This window comes from Myotis davidii, unplaced genomic scaffold, assembly GCF_000327345.1.
Source record: "Myotis davidii unplaced genomic scaffold, ASM32734v1 scaffold1476, whole genome shotgun sequence".
Classification (NCBI taxonomy): domain Eukaryota; kingdom Metazoa; phylum Chordata; class Mammalia; order Chiroptera; family Vespertilionidae; genus Myotis; species Myotis davidii.
In genome coordinates, this window is record NW_006287253.1 from 387,900 (window position 1) to 403,434 (window position 15,535).

General features: G+C 60.0%; 1 protein-coding gene across 1 annotated transcript in view; it reads left to right on the top strand.

Moving 5' to 3' along the window:
• The first annotated feature begins 991 nt into the window (after nt 1-991).
• PFKL (phosphofructokinase, liver) overlaps nt 992-15,535 on the top strand; it is a 19,415-nt gene continuing 4,871 nt past the window's right edge. The window contains exons 1-12 of the mRNA XM_006758989.2: nt 992-1,095; nt 6,261-6,338; nt 7,124-7,313; nt 8,034-8,199; nt 8,690-8,734; nt 8,977-9,085; nt 9,329-9,424; nt 10,153-10,245; nt 12,213-12,338; nt 13,253-13,317; nt 13,731-13,794; nt 15,324-15,470. Of these exons, the coding sequence (XP_006759052.1) occupies nt 1,024-1,095; nt 6,261-6,338; nt 7,124-7,313; nt 8,034-8,199; nt 8,690-8,734; nt 8,977-9,085; nt 9,329-9,424; nt 10,153-10,245; nt 12,213-12,338; nt 13,253-13,317; nt 13,731-13,794; nt 15,324-15,470 (1,251 nt within the window). The 5' untranslated portion in view covers nt 992-1,023. The remainder of the gene's footprint in view (nt 1,096-6,260; nt 6,339-7,123; nt 7,314-8,033; nt 8,200-8,689; nt 8,735-8,976; nt 9,086-9,328; nt 9,425-10,152; nt 10,246-12,212; nt 12,339-13,252; nt 13,318-13,730; nt 13,795-15,323; nt 15,471-15,535) is intronic.

Consider the following 15,535-nt stretch of genomic DNA (forward strand, 5'->3'; position numbering starts at 1 on the left):
TCTGAAGACATAGGGTCCCTGCCTGCCTCTTTTTTCAGAGCCACAGGTGTCTTGCAGCATGGACTCTCGGTAAAGAAGGTTTTGGCCAGTGTGGGGGCTGGGCTCACTCAGGATGCCCACACTGGGGCCACTGGCTGGGGTAGCTGACCTGGCATGCTCCTGGCCTGTAGCAGCTACAGTCCTGGCTGTCTGGCCACCTGGAGGCCTGTCCCCTGGGCAAGGCCCCAAAGTGCCCTCAAAGCATGGAAGGGGGACCGTCACGCAGGCCCACTCCTGGTGCTCTGTGTCTCGTGAGGGGCCTCCCATGAGGGCTTCGTTCAGGCTGCATCTTGTGGAGGGGCCGCAGGTGGACACCTCTGCCCTCTGTGGGTCTCGGAACCGGCTGTGAGGGAAGGGGGCTGAGGCTCCTCTGGGCTCGGAGCACCCCACGTGCTGCCTCCTCCAGAACATGAATGTCCCTTTCCAGGGACCTAATCTGCAGGGGAGATGCTAGGCACAAGGGCGAGGCTGTGGGGACAGGGAGGAGGGGTGGCCACCCCAGCCCGGCAGCTCCCCTGTGTGTGTGCGGGCAGGAGGGCCGGAGTGCCAGCCTGCTCAGCCACACTGCCTGAGGCTGCCGACCCCCCAGCACCCCATGCCCTGGGGTCACTGCCCTCTTCCTGTTTCACGGAGCCCACACTCAGGGCCTGGGGCAGGAGCTGATGCTTAGGGTGCTCCTGAGCTGCCCCCCGGGTCATGTCATAGTGAGGCTGCGGGGGACCAGGGGCTGGATGAGGCCTGAAGGGATGGGTGTTTGCACACACCTGGTGCCCCCACTCAGGCTGCGTGAGGCCCGATGGGGAATTTCCTGGCTTAACCCTGGGCAGCTTATTTCCCAGTGCTCCACAGCTACAATGACGTGTTCACCCTGAGACCTGGGGCTGGACCTCCCACTCCAGCTCGGCGCCCCCTGAAGAGGGTGGTCCCGGGCCCTGACACCCATGCATCTCCACTGACCGTGTCCCCCCCGACTCCCTCCCAGGTATGAATGCCGCTGTCAGGGCCGTGACGCGAATGGGCATCTACGTGGGAGCCAAGGTCTTCCTCATCTACGAGGTAGGGCCGGGCGGGGTCCAGGCCCCACACTGGTGGGCTTTGTGTTCAGCGGGGAGTGGGAGGGGGGGGTGGAGGACACCTCCCTGTCTCACAGTGGTCACTTGTTCAACTTGAGGCTCAGGCCTAGAGGGAGGGGAGGGTGATGAAGAGGCAGAATGGGAGGGAGCCGGCCCCTGCTCTGGGGTGGGGCGAGGAGCCTTCCCCCCAGTCTGGGTGCTTGTGACGTGGGCCATGTCCCGGGAGATAGGAGGGCATAAAGCTGTTGTCCTCCTCCTGTGAGGCCGGGAGCTCAGCCGCCACCTGTCATCCTCCAGCCCGGCCACCCTCCTCCCTCCAGCACCCCCGTACCCCTTACACACAAACGCTGTGTGGATCACCCAGGTAACAACAGCAAACAGCCCCCTTGGACAAGTGGCAGAGTAGTGTTCTCTGTTGTTCTCACCAAATTGGTGCCCCCTTTGCCTCATGCCCCCGCCCCCAATGCCTGTGTCACATTGGGGCTGACGTGCTCACAGGCACACACGGAGGAATTCCTCCATTGTCTTGTGGTTTTCTGGAGGCGCCGTGTTATTTTGTTTTCACTTTTTAGGCAACCAGAAGCGAACCCCAGCCTCTCTGCTCTCCCGATCCCTTCCTCTTCCCCTGTGGGCTGTCCCTGCCCTTTCCCCTGGCCCCAGGTTGGGCCGGGCCACACCCAGCTCCGGCTGCATGAATGAATGAACAGTAATTTGTAGACCCCTGCCTCCTGCAGGGCTCCGACCCTCAGCCCAGGACTTGGGGGCTGGGACCCTGCAAAGCCCCAGGTTATCTTTGGGAAGCAGGTCTCCTCAGAGTCTCAGCTGCTGGGCCGGTGGGGCCCATGCCCTGATGATGGTCTAGAGCAGGGGTGGGCAAACTTTTTGACTCGAGGGCCACAATGAGTTCTTAAACTGGACCGGCGGGCCGGAACAAAAGCATGGATGGAGTGTTTGTGTGAACTAATATAAATTCAAAGTAAACATCATTACATAAAAGGGTATGAATAGTTTTATTCATTTCAAATGGGCCGGATCCGGCCCGCGGGCCGTAGTTTGCCCACGGCTGGTCTAGAGTCTTCTGGGGGACAGGGGAGGCTCTCGGGAGGGGTCTTGGGTTGTGGCCTTCAGACAGGGACAGGTGGGTCCAAGCCCTGCCTGAGGTTGCCTACCTGTGACAGGTGTGTTCCTTTATCTCCTTGACCCTCAGTTTCTTCTTCTGTTAAGTGAGGGTACCAATTCATTCTTTGTGGGGATGTTAGGTCACAAAGCTAATGCAGTGTTGTGAGTTAAAGCACTTTTCACAGCCGACAGAGAGAAGGACTCGTGAACAGGAATGGCTTTTACTCACCCAGGAGTCCAGACTGGACCCGTGGGCTCAAAGTTGACACAGGAGAGCTGCCAGCAGTGCACTTGGCCTGCAGCCAGCTCTGGGCTGCCTGGGAGCCTGCCCTGGGGGTGGGGAAGGGAGAGGTGACACTAAGTGGGTGGAGGTGTGCAGAGACATTTTATTTTAAAAATATTTTTATTGATTTCAGAGAGGAAGGGAGAGGGATAGAGAGATAGAAACATCAATGATGAGAGAGAATCATTGATCAGCTGCCTCCTGCATGTCCCACCCGGGATTGAACCCACAACCTGGGCATGTGCCCTGACTGGAATCGAATCATGACCTCTGGTTCATAGGTCGATGCTCAACCACTGAGCCACGTTGGCTGGGTGAGAGACATTTTAGAAGGTTCCAAGGCTAGAAGAGGAGGGTTGTGTCTGTGAGACTTCTTTGTAAATAATTTCTTAAAAAAATGTTCAATTGCAATTGACATACAATATTATATTAGTTCCAGGTGTAGAGCAGGAGTGATTAGACATTTATATGAGCTATGAAATGACCACCCTGGTAAAGTGACCCATCTGACACCATACGTAGTTATCACAATATTATTGTCTGCTGAGTCTGCACCTGTGGAGGTGGTTGGGTGGTGCTTTGATGTGGTCTGAAGCTGTCCACTGGGTGCGCTAGCTCGGGGCTGCCTGGGAGGCCAGGCCAAGTCAGCCACTGCCCATGTCCTGCTTGGGAACCCCCAGCTTGAGTTACAAAATAATCTGCAGACGGCTGCTACTTGTGCTGGGCTTGGAGGTGCTTGGGAGAGGCCAACTGTGCACCAAGGCTGCCTGCAGCTAGTGCCTAGCCTGGGGCCACTTAGCAAGAGGTATGCCTAGGCCAAATGCTGCTTGTTTGAGAGATTTTAGGAAATCTGAAGCATGAGCCAAGACAGGCCGTTTGTATGGAAAAGTCACTGGAAGTGACTTCAGGGGGCCCGAAAGTTGGGTGGGGTGGGGTCACAGGGAATCACCAGGGTGGGTGAACAATGTTAACCAGGTTGATGGAGACTCAGATATGCTGCCTGTCTGCTGGCTCTGTGGTCAGGGGGCTTAGCAAAGGAACAATGGCTTCTGCCAGCACTTTTGTCGTGGAGAAAGCTGCCTTTGTCCAGCCCTGGATGGACAATTCAGTCCCCTCGCCCCCATCCCCCGTATGTACTGGTGCCTTTTGAGCTGCTGCTCTAACTACTGAGCAAGCCAGCCAGGGCACCCTCCTGATTTTCAGCCTCCACATCTGGGTGTGGGACCAGCATTCAGCGTCTCCACCCCTCCTACCAGTCTTGATGTGGCTTTTTCTCTATATCCTTAATTGTAGGACTTCTGTTCAGCTGGGTTTCAGGCAGTTCTGAATGATGGTGGCTCTGTCGTTTGGTTGTAATTTTGATGATGTTGTGGGAGGAGGCGAGGACCCCATTTGCCTTTGCTGCCATCTTGACCGGAAGCTGTCATCTCTGTCCTCTGCCTTCTGAATTCAGTAGAAGTGGCATTCTGGAGCTTACAGGGCCACCCCAAAAGACGCCTGAAACCTCCTCCCATGTCTCTTAAAATGGATGTTGTGGGGGCAGCCGGCTGCTCTGAGACGGCCATGCTGAGGGTCGCCCAGGCTAACCATCCGGAGCTGCCTGCTCAGTTCCTGTTGTTCACGCCGTCTTAGCCCAGGCGCATGGTTTGGAGGCTGGGAAGCCCACGGTCTGCCGTCTGCAAGGTGCAGAGCCAGGAAAGCTGGTGGTACAAGTCCCGTTCCCAGCCTGATTCCGAGGCCTGGGAACCACAAGTGATGGCCGCTGTCTCAGCCCCCGCAGAGCTGCGTGTGTGGGACTCGGATTCGAGCTGGTGCGCAGTGGCCAGGGGCCAGGCTGGCAGTGTGCTTGGGCTCTGTGCCTGGCCCTGGGTTTTGCAGACTGAGACCTGCCTGTTTTGTAGCTGCTTGCTCCAGGCCATGCCTGCTGTGGCTTTTCAGGTCATTTTCCTGTTTTTCTGTGCTGGGCTGGTGGTGGCAGGGCTGGCTCATATCCTTGTGGCCAAATTCCTGACCAAAGGGTTGGGGAGGGAAGGAAGGGAAGGAAGGGAAGGACATAGCTGGCCTAAGCCATGGAAGGTAGCTTGGTGGTCCCCAGCCTGGGGGTCTCACTCCTCCTGTGTCCCTGCGAACCTTCTCCTAATTTTGGTTCCTGGAAGAATGGGCACCTGCCCTGCCAACTCCAGCTGGGCTGTGGGGCTGGTGAGGGAACCTGTTATGTCCTGAGTTGAAGAAACATTCCTCCCTGGGACTTCCCTGCCCTCTTTCCTGTGTAGTGCTGCACCTCCACCCACAGGGGTGGGAGCATTTGCCCCAGACTGCCTCCAGGGCCTCGCTGCCCAGGACCCTATAGGCATAGGTGACAGAACAAGGGTGGGACGGCTAAAGGGAGGAGGCAGAGGGGAGGTAGATGCCTAGAGCCAAGCTGGGCTCTAGCCCCAAGCAGGGGCAGTGGCTCATCTACTACTTCAGTTGAGGGACTGGAGGACTGCCTGGAGGAGGCGGCCCTGCTCATCTCAGCATGGTGGTACCCTGTCTTTTCACCACTTATAAAATGCCCCTGCCCTCTATCCAGACTGTATCTAGAACTCCTACTGATAAGGAAGGAGTAGTCATGTGACAGAAAACTGACAAGGCACCTGACCAAGCACTTCTCACAGGCGTGGTCCAGACGATCAGTGGCTTATGTCATAGACACACAGCAAGTGGCCTGGCCGGTGTGGCTCAGTAGTTGAGCATCGGCCCTTGACTCATGCACCAAGAGGTCACTGGTTCGATTCCCAATCAGGGCACATGCCTGGATTGCAGGCTTGATCCCTAGTAGGGGGCATGTAGGAGGCAGCCAATTGATGTTTCTCTTTTATAAATGTTTCTATTTCTCTCTCCCTCTCCCTCTCCCTCTTTCTCTAAAAATCAATAAAAACATTTTTTTAAAAAAGAAAAACAGGAAGTGGTCACTAGGGAAATTTAACACACAACCAACTGCAGGGACCCACATGCAGACCCCGGGATGAAGACTAGCACGCCCGGCACTGAGGGCTGGAGCACCCAGAAGCCCGGCTGCATGGCTGGCGGGTGAGGAGGTCAGCACTGCACAGCGGGCGCCACCTGAGCCTCTGGTAGCTGCTCAGGCACCCAGCTCTCAGGATCCCTCTCGCAGGAGATGTGTGCATCCTCATTTCTAATAGCCCTAAGTTGGAGACCTTCCCCATGTCCGTCATCGGTGGGCGGACCGTGACTGGGGCACACACAGTGGCCTGGGGCACAGAGCGAGCTGAGACACGGCTGTGCACGGCGATGCGGGGCCTCGGAGACGCCAGGTTGAGTGAGAGCCAGACACACAGAGCAGACGCTGCTGTCACTTCTACATCTAATCGATGCCCAGAGGAGGCAGGACAGCGGGTCCCTCCGGGAGGGGTGGTCTTGGAAGGGCAGAGCGCTGCTGGGCACTCACCAGGTGGGCCACCCGTGACGGGAGCACATTGCCCTGCGAGTCACACTCTGTAACAAGTAGCTTCTCAGCCCTGCAGAGATTCCGAGAGGCCCACCTGGTGCCCTGGCCTCTCCCCTTGACTGTTGGCCACCTCCCAGCTTCATCATCCAAGGCTCTGGGGCCTCGTGGTCAGGACCCAGGAGCCTGCTTCCTGCCGGATGGGGTGTTGGCCGGGTACCCAGCCCCCTGCTCGTGGACAAGGGTGCTGTCCGGCTGCTGTGGGTGCCTGTCTCATGCCTGTGCTCCTCGGTTGCAGGGCTACGAGGGCCTCGTGGAAGGAGGCGAGAACATCAAGCCAGCCAACTGGCTCAGCGTCTCTAACATCATCCAGCTGGTAAGGCCTCTGTGAGCCCTTCCCACCCGTGAGCGCCTGTGTGCGCACAGACACACGGAGAGATAGACACGCAGACGCACACAGAGACCATGCACAGAAGCGTCCCCGTCCCCCAGGGGCTGGCTCAGGGTCACCAAGTCATCTGGCTGCCGTGGGTTGTGGAGTGGCAATGGCCCTGGGCGCCTCCACTACAAGAGTTCACTCTCAGCTCCAGCTAAGGGTGCAGGGAGGACGGGACACTGGACAAGGCCTGGCGCGGCATCTGAGTAGCCTCCCCTTCGTCACCACTCTGACCCGCCCCGTGACCAAGGCCCAGGTTTCCCTCCAGCTGACTGGGCAGGGGCGGGCACCTTGCTGGGCCAGGACTCCTCGGACTGGTGGTTTTGGAATCCTGTCTCTGTGGGGAGACCCTCATCCTCCCACAGAGCTGGGACAGGGGTGCAGGCCTTGTCACCTGTTTACCCCAGGCCAGCTGGTGACACCCAGCGTATTCAAGTGGCCAGTCATTGTCGCGAGCCACAAATGGGTCGGTGGGCGCAGTGGGCAGGGGGCCTGCTCACTTGGTTACCCTTTTTGAACTTCCCAAGACTGACAGGTGGATATTCTCCTCCTCCTGGTATGTTCCAGGAGGAAGCCCGGGGAGGGGGACCCCGGCCCAGGCTTCTGGAGGAGGCCCTGGACTTCACCCTCTCAGTTCTGCAGAGTCCACCGTCCCCCCCCCCACACCCCCAGTACAGGTCCCTTCTGCTGCCTTGTTGGTCAAGGCTCCCGTCTCCTTTGAACAGGGTGGCACCATCATCGGCAGTGCCCGCTGCAAGGCCTTCACCACGCGGGAGGGGCGCCTGGCAGCTGCTTACAACCTGGTCCATCGCGGCATCACCAACTTGTGCGTCATAGGTGGCGATGGCAGCCTCACGGGCGCCAACATCTTCCGCAGCGAGTGGGGCAGCCTGCTGGAGGAGCTGGTGAAGGAAGGTGGGTCAGTGGCCAGAGCCGGCTGGGAGGGGAGTCGGGGGGGGAGCGGGGGGGGCAGCTCGGAGGCCTCAGCACCTGCCTCGCTGCTGGTGGCAGTGGGATAGGCAGGACGAGGGGAGGCGGGGAGACGCTGCCTGGCTGCTGGCCGGAGAAGTGGGCCTGGCCCAGCCCAAGGTCAGACGACCCTGGGCAGCTGCAGAAGCTGTCGGCTGGGTTTGGCTGGTCGTGAGGTCAGAGTTTGAGCCCAGCATCAGGGACCCCCAGGCAGGGTGGACAGCAGTCCCAGGCTGACACCCCACACTGTGTGGACAAGTCTTGTCTGTAATTGATTCCGGACGTGGGTTACGGACGCTGTCATAGTTTGCAGAAGTGTAAGAGTTAGCGTTTGATAACACCCAAGACACATAGCTGCAAGGTTGCCAGATGGAAAGCCCGCGTGGAGTTCAGTCTGTACCGCTCGTGTGGAGCCTGGAAGTGGGGTGCCGTCACTCTAAGACTGCCCTGGAGGTCTCCTGCTCGGGGTGATGAGTCTACACTCAGCTTTAGGGGTTCAGTGGCCCCTCCCCTCTTGGGAGTCCCACTGCAGGACCTGGGTAGGGGGAGCTGAGCCTGGGCACCTTCCTGGACCACACTGCCTGGTAGACGGGGGTGAGAGGTGGGGTTTCTTGCCCCCCATCGTGGCCAGTGGGGCCTCAGCTGGCCTCTGCTGCTCCTCCCCAGGCAAGATCTCAGAGAGCACGGCTCAGACCTACTCCCACCTGAACATCGCTGGGCTGGTGGGCTCCATTGACAATGACTTCTGTGGCACCGACATGACCATCGGCACGGACTCGGCCCTGCACCGCATCATGGAGGTCATTGACGCCATCACCACCACCGCCCAGAGGTGAGCGAGGCCCGCAGCCCCCACTGGCCCGGCCAGGCTGCCAGGCGGGCAAGCGAGGCGGGCAGGCTGGGGATCCTGTCCTCCTGGGAGGGGCGAGGCCGCCCTCTGCAGGGTCAGCAGGGACCCTGGGGATTGGCACATCCCCAGGGGGGTCATCCGACTGCCGCTGGCCAGTGACGGCCAGGCCCGGGCAAGGGTAATGGCCTTCAGCCCTCGGAGCAGAGGTCAGTGAAAACCAGCGTGAAGGCGGGTCAGGAACCCAAGGCCACATTTTGCTCAGACACGTGACCACCATGGGAATAAGGAGAGTGGTCGGTCCTGCTGCTCTGGTGTCCAGTGTCGCCGGGCACTCCTGAGGGGACTGGGCTGCTGGAGTGTGGCTTGGCCCCTGGGCTTGAGGGAGGCAGGTTCTGCTGGCCTGTGAGGCCGGCCGTGCAGCTCAGCTCCCAGAGGCTCGACACTGACCTTTCGCTCTGTTTGGTGCCCACAGCCACCAGAGGACATTTGTGCTGGAGGTGATGGGGCGGCATTGCGGGTAAGGGGGTCCTGCCATCTGGGGGTGCGGGGGTGACGGGGAGCAGGAGCCAGGGTGTGGCGCCTCCATGGCCCCTGGCACAGGGCAGGTGCTCATCTAACACTGGGTGTGCGCTGGGGGGTGGGAGTCTGTCTCTGGGGCTGGATGCAGGGAGGACGAAGGAGGGGAGGCTCAGGGGACTCGGGTCTGGGGGCCGGGGCGCTGGGTCCAGCCCTGAGCAGGTGGCCCCTCCGCTCCTCCAGGTACCTGGCCCTGGTATCCGCCCTGGCCTCTGGGGCCGACTGGCTGTTCATCCCCGAGGCGCCCCCCGAGGACGGCTGGGAGAACTGCATGTGCGAGAGGCTGGGCCAAGTGAGTGGGAACAGCATGCTCACTTGTACCATTTGCCTCGTCCCCTTTCTTCCCTTGCTGCCCCCCAATTCCCAAGCCTGTGGCAAGGACCCCCCACCTGCTTCTCCCCACCTCCAGGAGGGCCACAGGGTCCCTGTCGGCCGCTCCTCACCGGGGGGTGGTCCCTGCAGTGTGGACCCCCGGGAGGGTGGGTGTCGGGACAGGTGTCTGAGGTTGCTAAGCTCCCGGATGTCTCTGACCCAGACCCGAAGCCGAGGGTCCCGGCTGAACATCATCATCATCGCCGAGGGCGCCATCGACCGCAATGGGAAGCCCATCACCTCCCGCTACGTGAAGGACGTGAGTGCAGGAGGGGCCCCAGAGCAGCCTGGATCGTGTGGGTGGGAGAGGGGTGGGGCTCAGCGGGTCGGGCTCCCTTTATCTCTGTCCCCAAGCATCTGCTGGGCTCCTTCCCCTCCTGGAGGGCTTCCTCAGTGACAACAGATGTGTGTGTGGGGTGCCTGGGCCCCCTAAGAAGCCCTGGCCCCAGAGGCCAAGGTTTCCCCCACACCTGTTGGGTGTCCCCGCCCACTGGCTGCTTTTCACTGACCTCTGCTCTTAAGGCTGAAGGCCATTTCCCTTGCCTGGGCCTGGCCGTCACCAACCAGCAGCAGCCTTCATTCAGACATATTCCCTGCAGGCCAGGCCCGCCTGGGACTCCATGTCCACACACTCACACGGGTAACATAAACACACATACACGGAAACACATCCAGACACTCACATGGAAACACACACACAAACATACACCCTGTATATGGAAATAACACCCACACACTCACGTGGAAATGTATATAGAGAAACACACACTCGTGTAGCCAGAAACACATCCACACATAGAAACGCACATACACAGAAACACATCTGTGGGCATGAACCCTGGGCTGGCTCTTTGGGGACCCTGACATGCCAAAATCCTTGAGGCCTGGTGGGGAGGGGCAGGGACCAGGGCTTGGGGTATGTGGGTGGTGAGACAGTGGAGGTGGGCAGCGAACCCAGGGACCCCCTTATTCTCTCCCAATGAGCAGCTGGTGGTCCAGAGGCTGGGCTTCGACACGCGTGTGACTGTGCTGGGCCATGTGCAGAGGGGAGGGACCCCCTCGGCGTTCGACCGCATCCTGGTAGGTGGGGCTTTGCTCTGGTCCCAGTGTGATGGGGGCGGAGGGGGTGTGCATGCGTGGTGTGTGCGAGCATCTCCTCACCGTGCCGGTGCTCATGGGTGAGACCGAGGTGTGGCCCCTCCGTTTCTCTGTGAGGGGGAAACGCAGACCTGGGTGGGGACCTTGCCTCCGGGCCAGCCCATCCCTGCCCGTCCCTGCCCCATGAGTCAGCAGCTCCCGGCCCTCCTGGGAACGGCTGTGGCAGGTCCCTGGGAGAGGAGGGCAGGGTGGCAGGGGCCAGGCCTGCGCAGGGTCCTCCGGGGTCCGAGTCTGGTGGTTCCGAGTCCACGCCATAGCATAGTGCCTATCCGGGGGGCACTGAGGTGCTTGAGAGAGGGGGGATTGGAGGGTGGAGGGGAGGGGGGCTGGATTCTGGCCTGAGGGTGCTATTGTCATTCTGATTACTGCTGGGCCCTTCTTGTCCTCTGCAAAGTGGGAATCTCATAGACGATGGAGACAGGGCCTGGCCAGGGGCAGCCCCATGGGTGGTAACGGGCCTATATGCGAGGGCTGGGCCCCTGTGCTGGCATGAGGTTGGATTGCCTGCTCTGACCCTCGGAGACCTGAGGCCGCTGTACTGCCCTAAGCAGCCCATGGCCTCCTCAGTCCCCCACAGAGCAGTGGGGACACTGGCCTCAGACGGCCTTGCCCACCTGGCCAGGCACCTCTGCACTCTATGCGAGGCCTTGGGGACACTCAGGACAGTCTCCTGAGGGGGCTGGGACATAAGGGCCAGGCACCGACCCTCCACCAAGCCTGGGCAGCAGGGATGGCCAGGGTGGGTCCGGGGCCTCCCCGGCTTGCAGGAGAGCAGGCCGGCTGCCGTTTCGTGGGAGCCTGTGGGAGACACGAGCGAGGTGCCTGGGTCAGAGGCGAAGGACAGTTTGTTCTCGCAGCCAGGGCGGCGGTGGCATTGTTCACTGGTCCCTGAGCCCAGCTCTGCAGGGTAACACCTGCATGCACACTGTCGATTTATAGGGGAGACGCCTGAGCTCAGGGAACCCCAGTCTTCCCGAACAAGCTACAGCGTGGTGCTCTGAGGGGGACAGGCACTTCCTTCTGTGGCTGTTACTAACACAAACCCGCGCAGGCGGAGACTTGCTCCCAAGTCGTGCAGAAATCCAGAGACCCGGGCCCTGCCTGCGGAGCAGCCGGAGGCGGGACCAGCCAGCCGTCTCACTGAGCGGAGCTCAGCCTTGCTTTCTTGCACCCCTGTCTGTCCCTGTTGGCTGGGCCAGGACCTGCATTTGTGATTCGTCCCCACGGAGGACAGCTCTACGTCAGCGGTTCTCAACCTGTGGGTCGCGACCCCTTTGGGGGTCGAGCGACCCTTTCACAGGGGTTGCCTAAGACAATCGGAAAACACATATATAATTACATCTTGCTTTTGTGATGAATCACTATGCTTTCATTATGTTCAATTTGTAACAATGAAATTGGTCACCACATCATGAGGAACTGTATGAAAGGGTCGCGGCATGAGGAAGGTTGAGAACCTCTGCCTACATGGTTTAGCTGGCCCAGCCCACCAGCCCGTGTTCATCACTTACACGCACACAGGAAAGCCCTGACATACAGGAGCCCCATCACAAACCTCGTCATAGTAGAAAGGCCCCTGGAAACCTGGCTCCGTGAAGCGGTGTCTGGATGGGCTGCTGTGAATGGTGGTCATACTAAGTCACTGTTTCTATCGCCATTTGTTCTAGAAGCTTTGGCCAGTGTGTGTTTTGGGGGGGAGCTCTGAAAATTGAGGGTTTGTACATGGTGTGGGGGCTGGCTCAGTGAGGCCCTCAGAGTGGAGAAGGGCCAAACGAGTCTGTACATGTGTGTGCATGTGTGTGTGCACATGCCTGTGTCCGTGTGCATGTGTGTGTGTGTGCACTCTGAGAGTGGGCTGCGCCTGCCTGAGCCCCACTCCTCCCCCTCAGAGCAGCAAGATGGGCATGGAGGCGGTGATGGCGCTGCTGGAGGGCACACCTGACACCCCGGCCTGCGTGGTCAGCCTGTCAGGGAACCAGTCTGTGCGGCTGCCCCTCATGGAGTGCGTGCAGGTGGTGAGTATACGGCCTCGGGTCTCTCTGGCTCTCCCCTCCCCCCAGAGCTACCTGTCCTTCCAGGCCTCTCAGGGCTCCAGCAGGCTGCCCGCACAGCCCCTTCCCAGCCTCGCCTCCTCACGTGTCACATGTCCCGGCCATCTGGGTGTGCGCCCCATCCCCTCCAAGCGGGCCTGGGCCTCAGGGTGTCTGAAGCCTGCAGTCCTGGGGAGGGTGATGAGTGTGTCCCCAGCGTGGGACGAGCCCTGAGAGAGAGGGGGGAGCTAAGCTGAGGTTACTTAGCTTCCCAGAGCCAGTGGCCATGGACCCACCTTGCAAACTGGGTGGTTGGGGTAGGCATTTGGGGCAAAGTTGGGAGGGAGGAGGAGTGGGTGGCCGGAGCCACTGGGTAAATTCTGGCAGATGGTGTGGGGACGTTCGATGTGGCTGGAGTGGGGGCCACTGGAAGAGAGAGTGGGAGGTGAGCACAGAGAGGCTGAGAGGGTGGGTGTGGGGATCTCGCCCTGGCTCCACAGGTTTGGGGGCCCTGCAGCCAGGGGATGGTGGGGTGAGAGGGCACACGAGTGGGAGACTGGGCCTTCCTGAGGCTTCTCTTGAAAGAACCTCCTGCCATGATTTCCACCAGCTCTGCTGCTGAGCAGGCTGGGCGTTGGCTGTGGGCCTGGGGGCCAGGCGGGCCTCAGCCTCCATTCCCAAGGCCCTGGTGGGGCCCCAGGGGCTGAGGAGGAGCGAGGGTGGCCAGGGAGGACCATTGGCCAGGCCAGGTAGGGCCCGCTCGGCCTTGGCCAGCTTCCTGATTGCTGGCCTTGGCAGTGACCGCTGCTGGGCAGGCCTGGGACAGGTCCACCGAGTCAGGTGGCTGCTGTGTTTGCTCCAGGCTCCTCCTGCAGTCTGTGCTTGTCCTTTTCTTTAAGACAAAGGAGGTGCAGAAGGCCATGGATGAGAAGAGGTTTGACGAGGCCATCCAGCTCCGTGGCAGGTGAGGGCCGCGTGGGCTCGCGCCACGCAGACTCCTGGCAGCTTGCACACAGCCAGCCCCTGACATGCAGGACATCAGAGCTGTAGAGATGGCCTCTGCATCGCCTGAGACCCTTCCTCCCATGCGTGTGTGGCCGAGCAGTCTGCAGTTAGCAATGGGGCCTCAGTGGTCCCTGCGGAGGGAAGCAGACAGGCTGTGGGGTGGGCTGGAGCTGCCCACTCCGGGCAGGTTGGATGTGGGTCCTGGCTTAGCTGAGAGGTGTTTTATGGGGTCTTCCACCATCCAGTGATGGCATCCGGCCCAGGTTTGGGGCAACAAGAGAGAGGAGGTGGGGTGCACCATGGGCTGTGGCTGGGGGCTGGGAGTGGGCTGTGGGTGTGGGCTTCATGGTGCATGGCCGGCTTTCGTTCCAGGAGCTTTGAGAACAATTGGAACATTTACAAGCTGCTTGCACACCAGAAGGTCTCCAAGGAGAAGGTGAGGTGGTGTGAGCGGCAGAGCCTGCGGGCTCAGGGTCTGCCCGTGGGGAGCAGAGAGCTCCGAGCTGACTCAGCTGGGCTGGGCCCCTCCCCCCTGTGTGGGGTCTGAACTGTGAGCTGGGAGGGTCAGGCTCAGCCTCTGCTGGACTGACCAGCAGATGTCAGACAGCCAGTGTCCGGACCTGGGGATTATGGTGGCCAGTCGCTTTCCAGACAGTTGCAAGAAATTAAGTCAGGCCCGTAGACTTAGCTCAGGAGAAAAGGGGTCCGACATTCACGAGCCCCTTCAAGACAACTACAACCCTCACCTTCAAGATGAGATGACAGCAGGACTTGTTTCTGAAGTCCTGAGGGGCAAGGACAGGGTCCCCTTAACACGGTGTTGGAGGGTGGGGTCCTGGATCTGCTGCCCTGGGAGCCTCGGCCATGTGGGCCCGACACAGGGAGTGGCAGCTGCCTCTCGGCAGAGGCCGTGGGGTAGGTAAATGCTGTGGCCGTTGTCACTAATGTCACTGATTTGAGGGCACCCCTGCAGAGTGTGTCTAGCCTGGGGAGCGCCTCACCCTCTCCGCGTCTCCTTTCCCGGTCCATCTCTCCAGGCCCAAACAGCAGAGTGGGCTGCAGTCCCCTCCCGGAACTGGCTGGGGTGTGCCCACCTCTGGGGCAACGGGACACTACAAGGGCCACTGGAGCCACACTGCCTGGCGAAACCCTGGCCACGTGTGGCCACAGAGCACTGGGCATGAGGCCGCGTTCCCAGGACGGTGTGGGAGATGGATGTGAAATAGCCTGTCAGTAATTTCTTCCTTTTTTTTTTTTTTTATAATACATTTGTGTGTGTTTTTTTAAATATATATTTTTATTGATTTCAAAGAGGAAGGAAGAGGGAGAGTTAGAAACATCAGTGATGAGAGAGAATCATTGATCGGCTGCCTCCTGCAAACCTCCCACTGGGGATCGAACCCACAACCTGGGCATGTACCCTTGACTGGCATAGAACCTGGGACCTTTCATTTCTCAGGCCGACACTCTATCCACTGAGCCAAACTGGCTAGGGCCTGTTAGTAATTTCTTACATCGATTCCAGGTTGAGGTGATACTATTTTGGCTAGATCAGCTTAAATTAGCCCCAGTAGTGTCACCTGCTTCTTTGTACTTAATGTGGCCTTTCTCTCTGCTTCTGTACCACTCACCAAGGACTTTGAGGTGCTGGATGCTGACCCCTGAGTGTGGGGTGATAGCTGAGGCTTCGGGCAGGAGTGGACTCTGGCCCGAACCTGCCCTGCTGCCACCACAGGGGCGCTAGCCCCCTAGTGACCACATCCTGCTAATGCCTGTGGCCGGGCCTGCAGGTTCTGAGCGCGGCCTGCACTGCAGCCTTTTTGCTCTTCATCAGCAGCTTGTGGCGCCCTGAGGACAGATCCTTGTCACTCCTGGGGGGGGCTGGTGCCTCTCGTGGACTTTTGTGTGGTCAGCCATCTCTCCCAGCCCAAGCTCATGCTCTTGTCTCTGTCCCCTGCTCTGAAGACCCAGTTCTCCCTGGCCATCCTGAACGTGGGGGCCCCGGCGGCTGGCATGAACGCGGCCGTGCGCTCGGCGGTGCGTTCCGGCATTTCCCAGGGCCACACGGTGTATGTGGTGCATGACGGCTTTGAAGGCCTGGCCAAGGGTCAGGTAGGTGCCAGGTGGTGGGTGTCCTGGTCATTGGCTGATTTTTACCCCCCTGCGCCCCCCCCCCC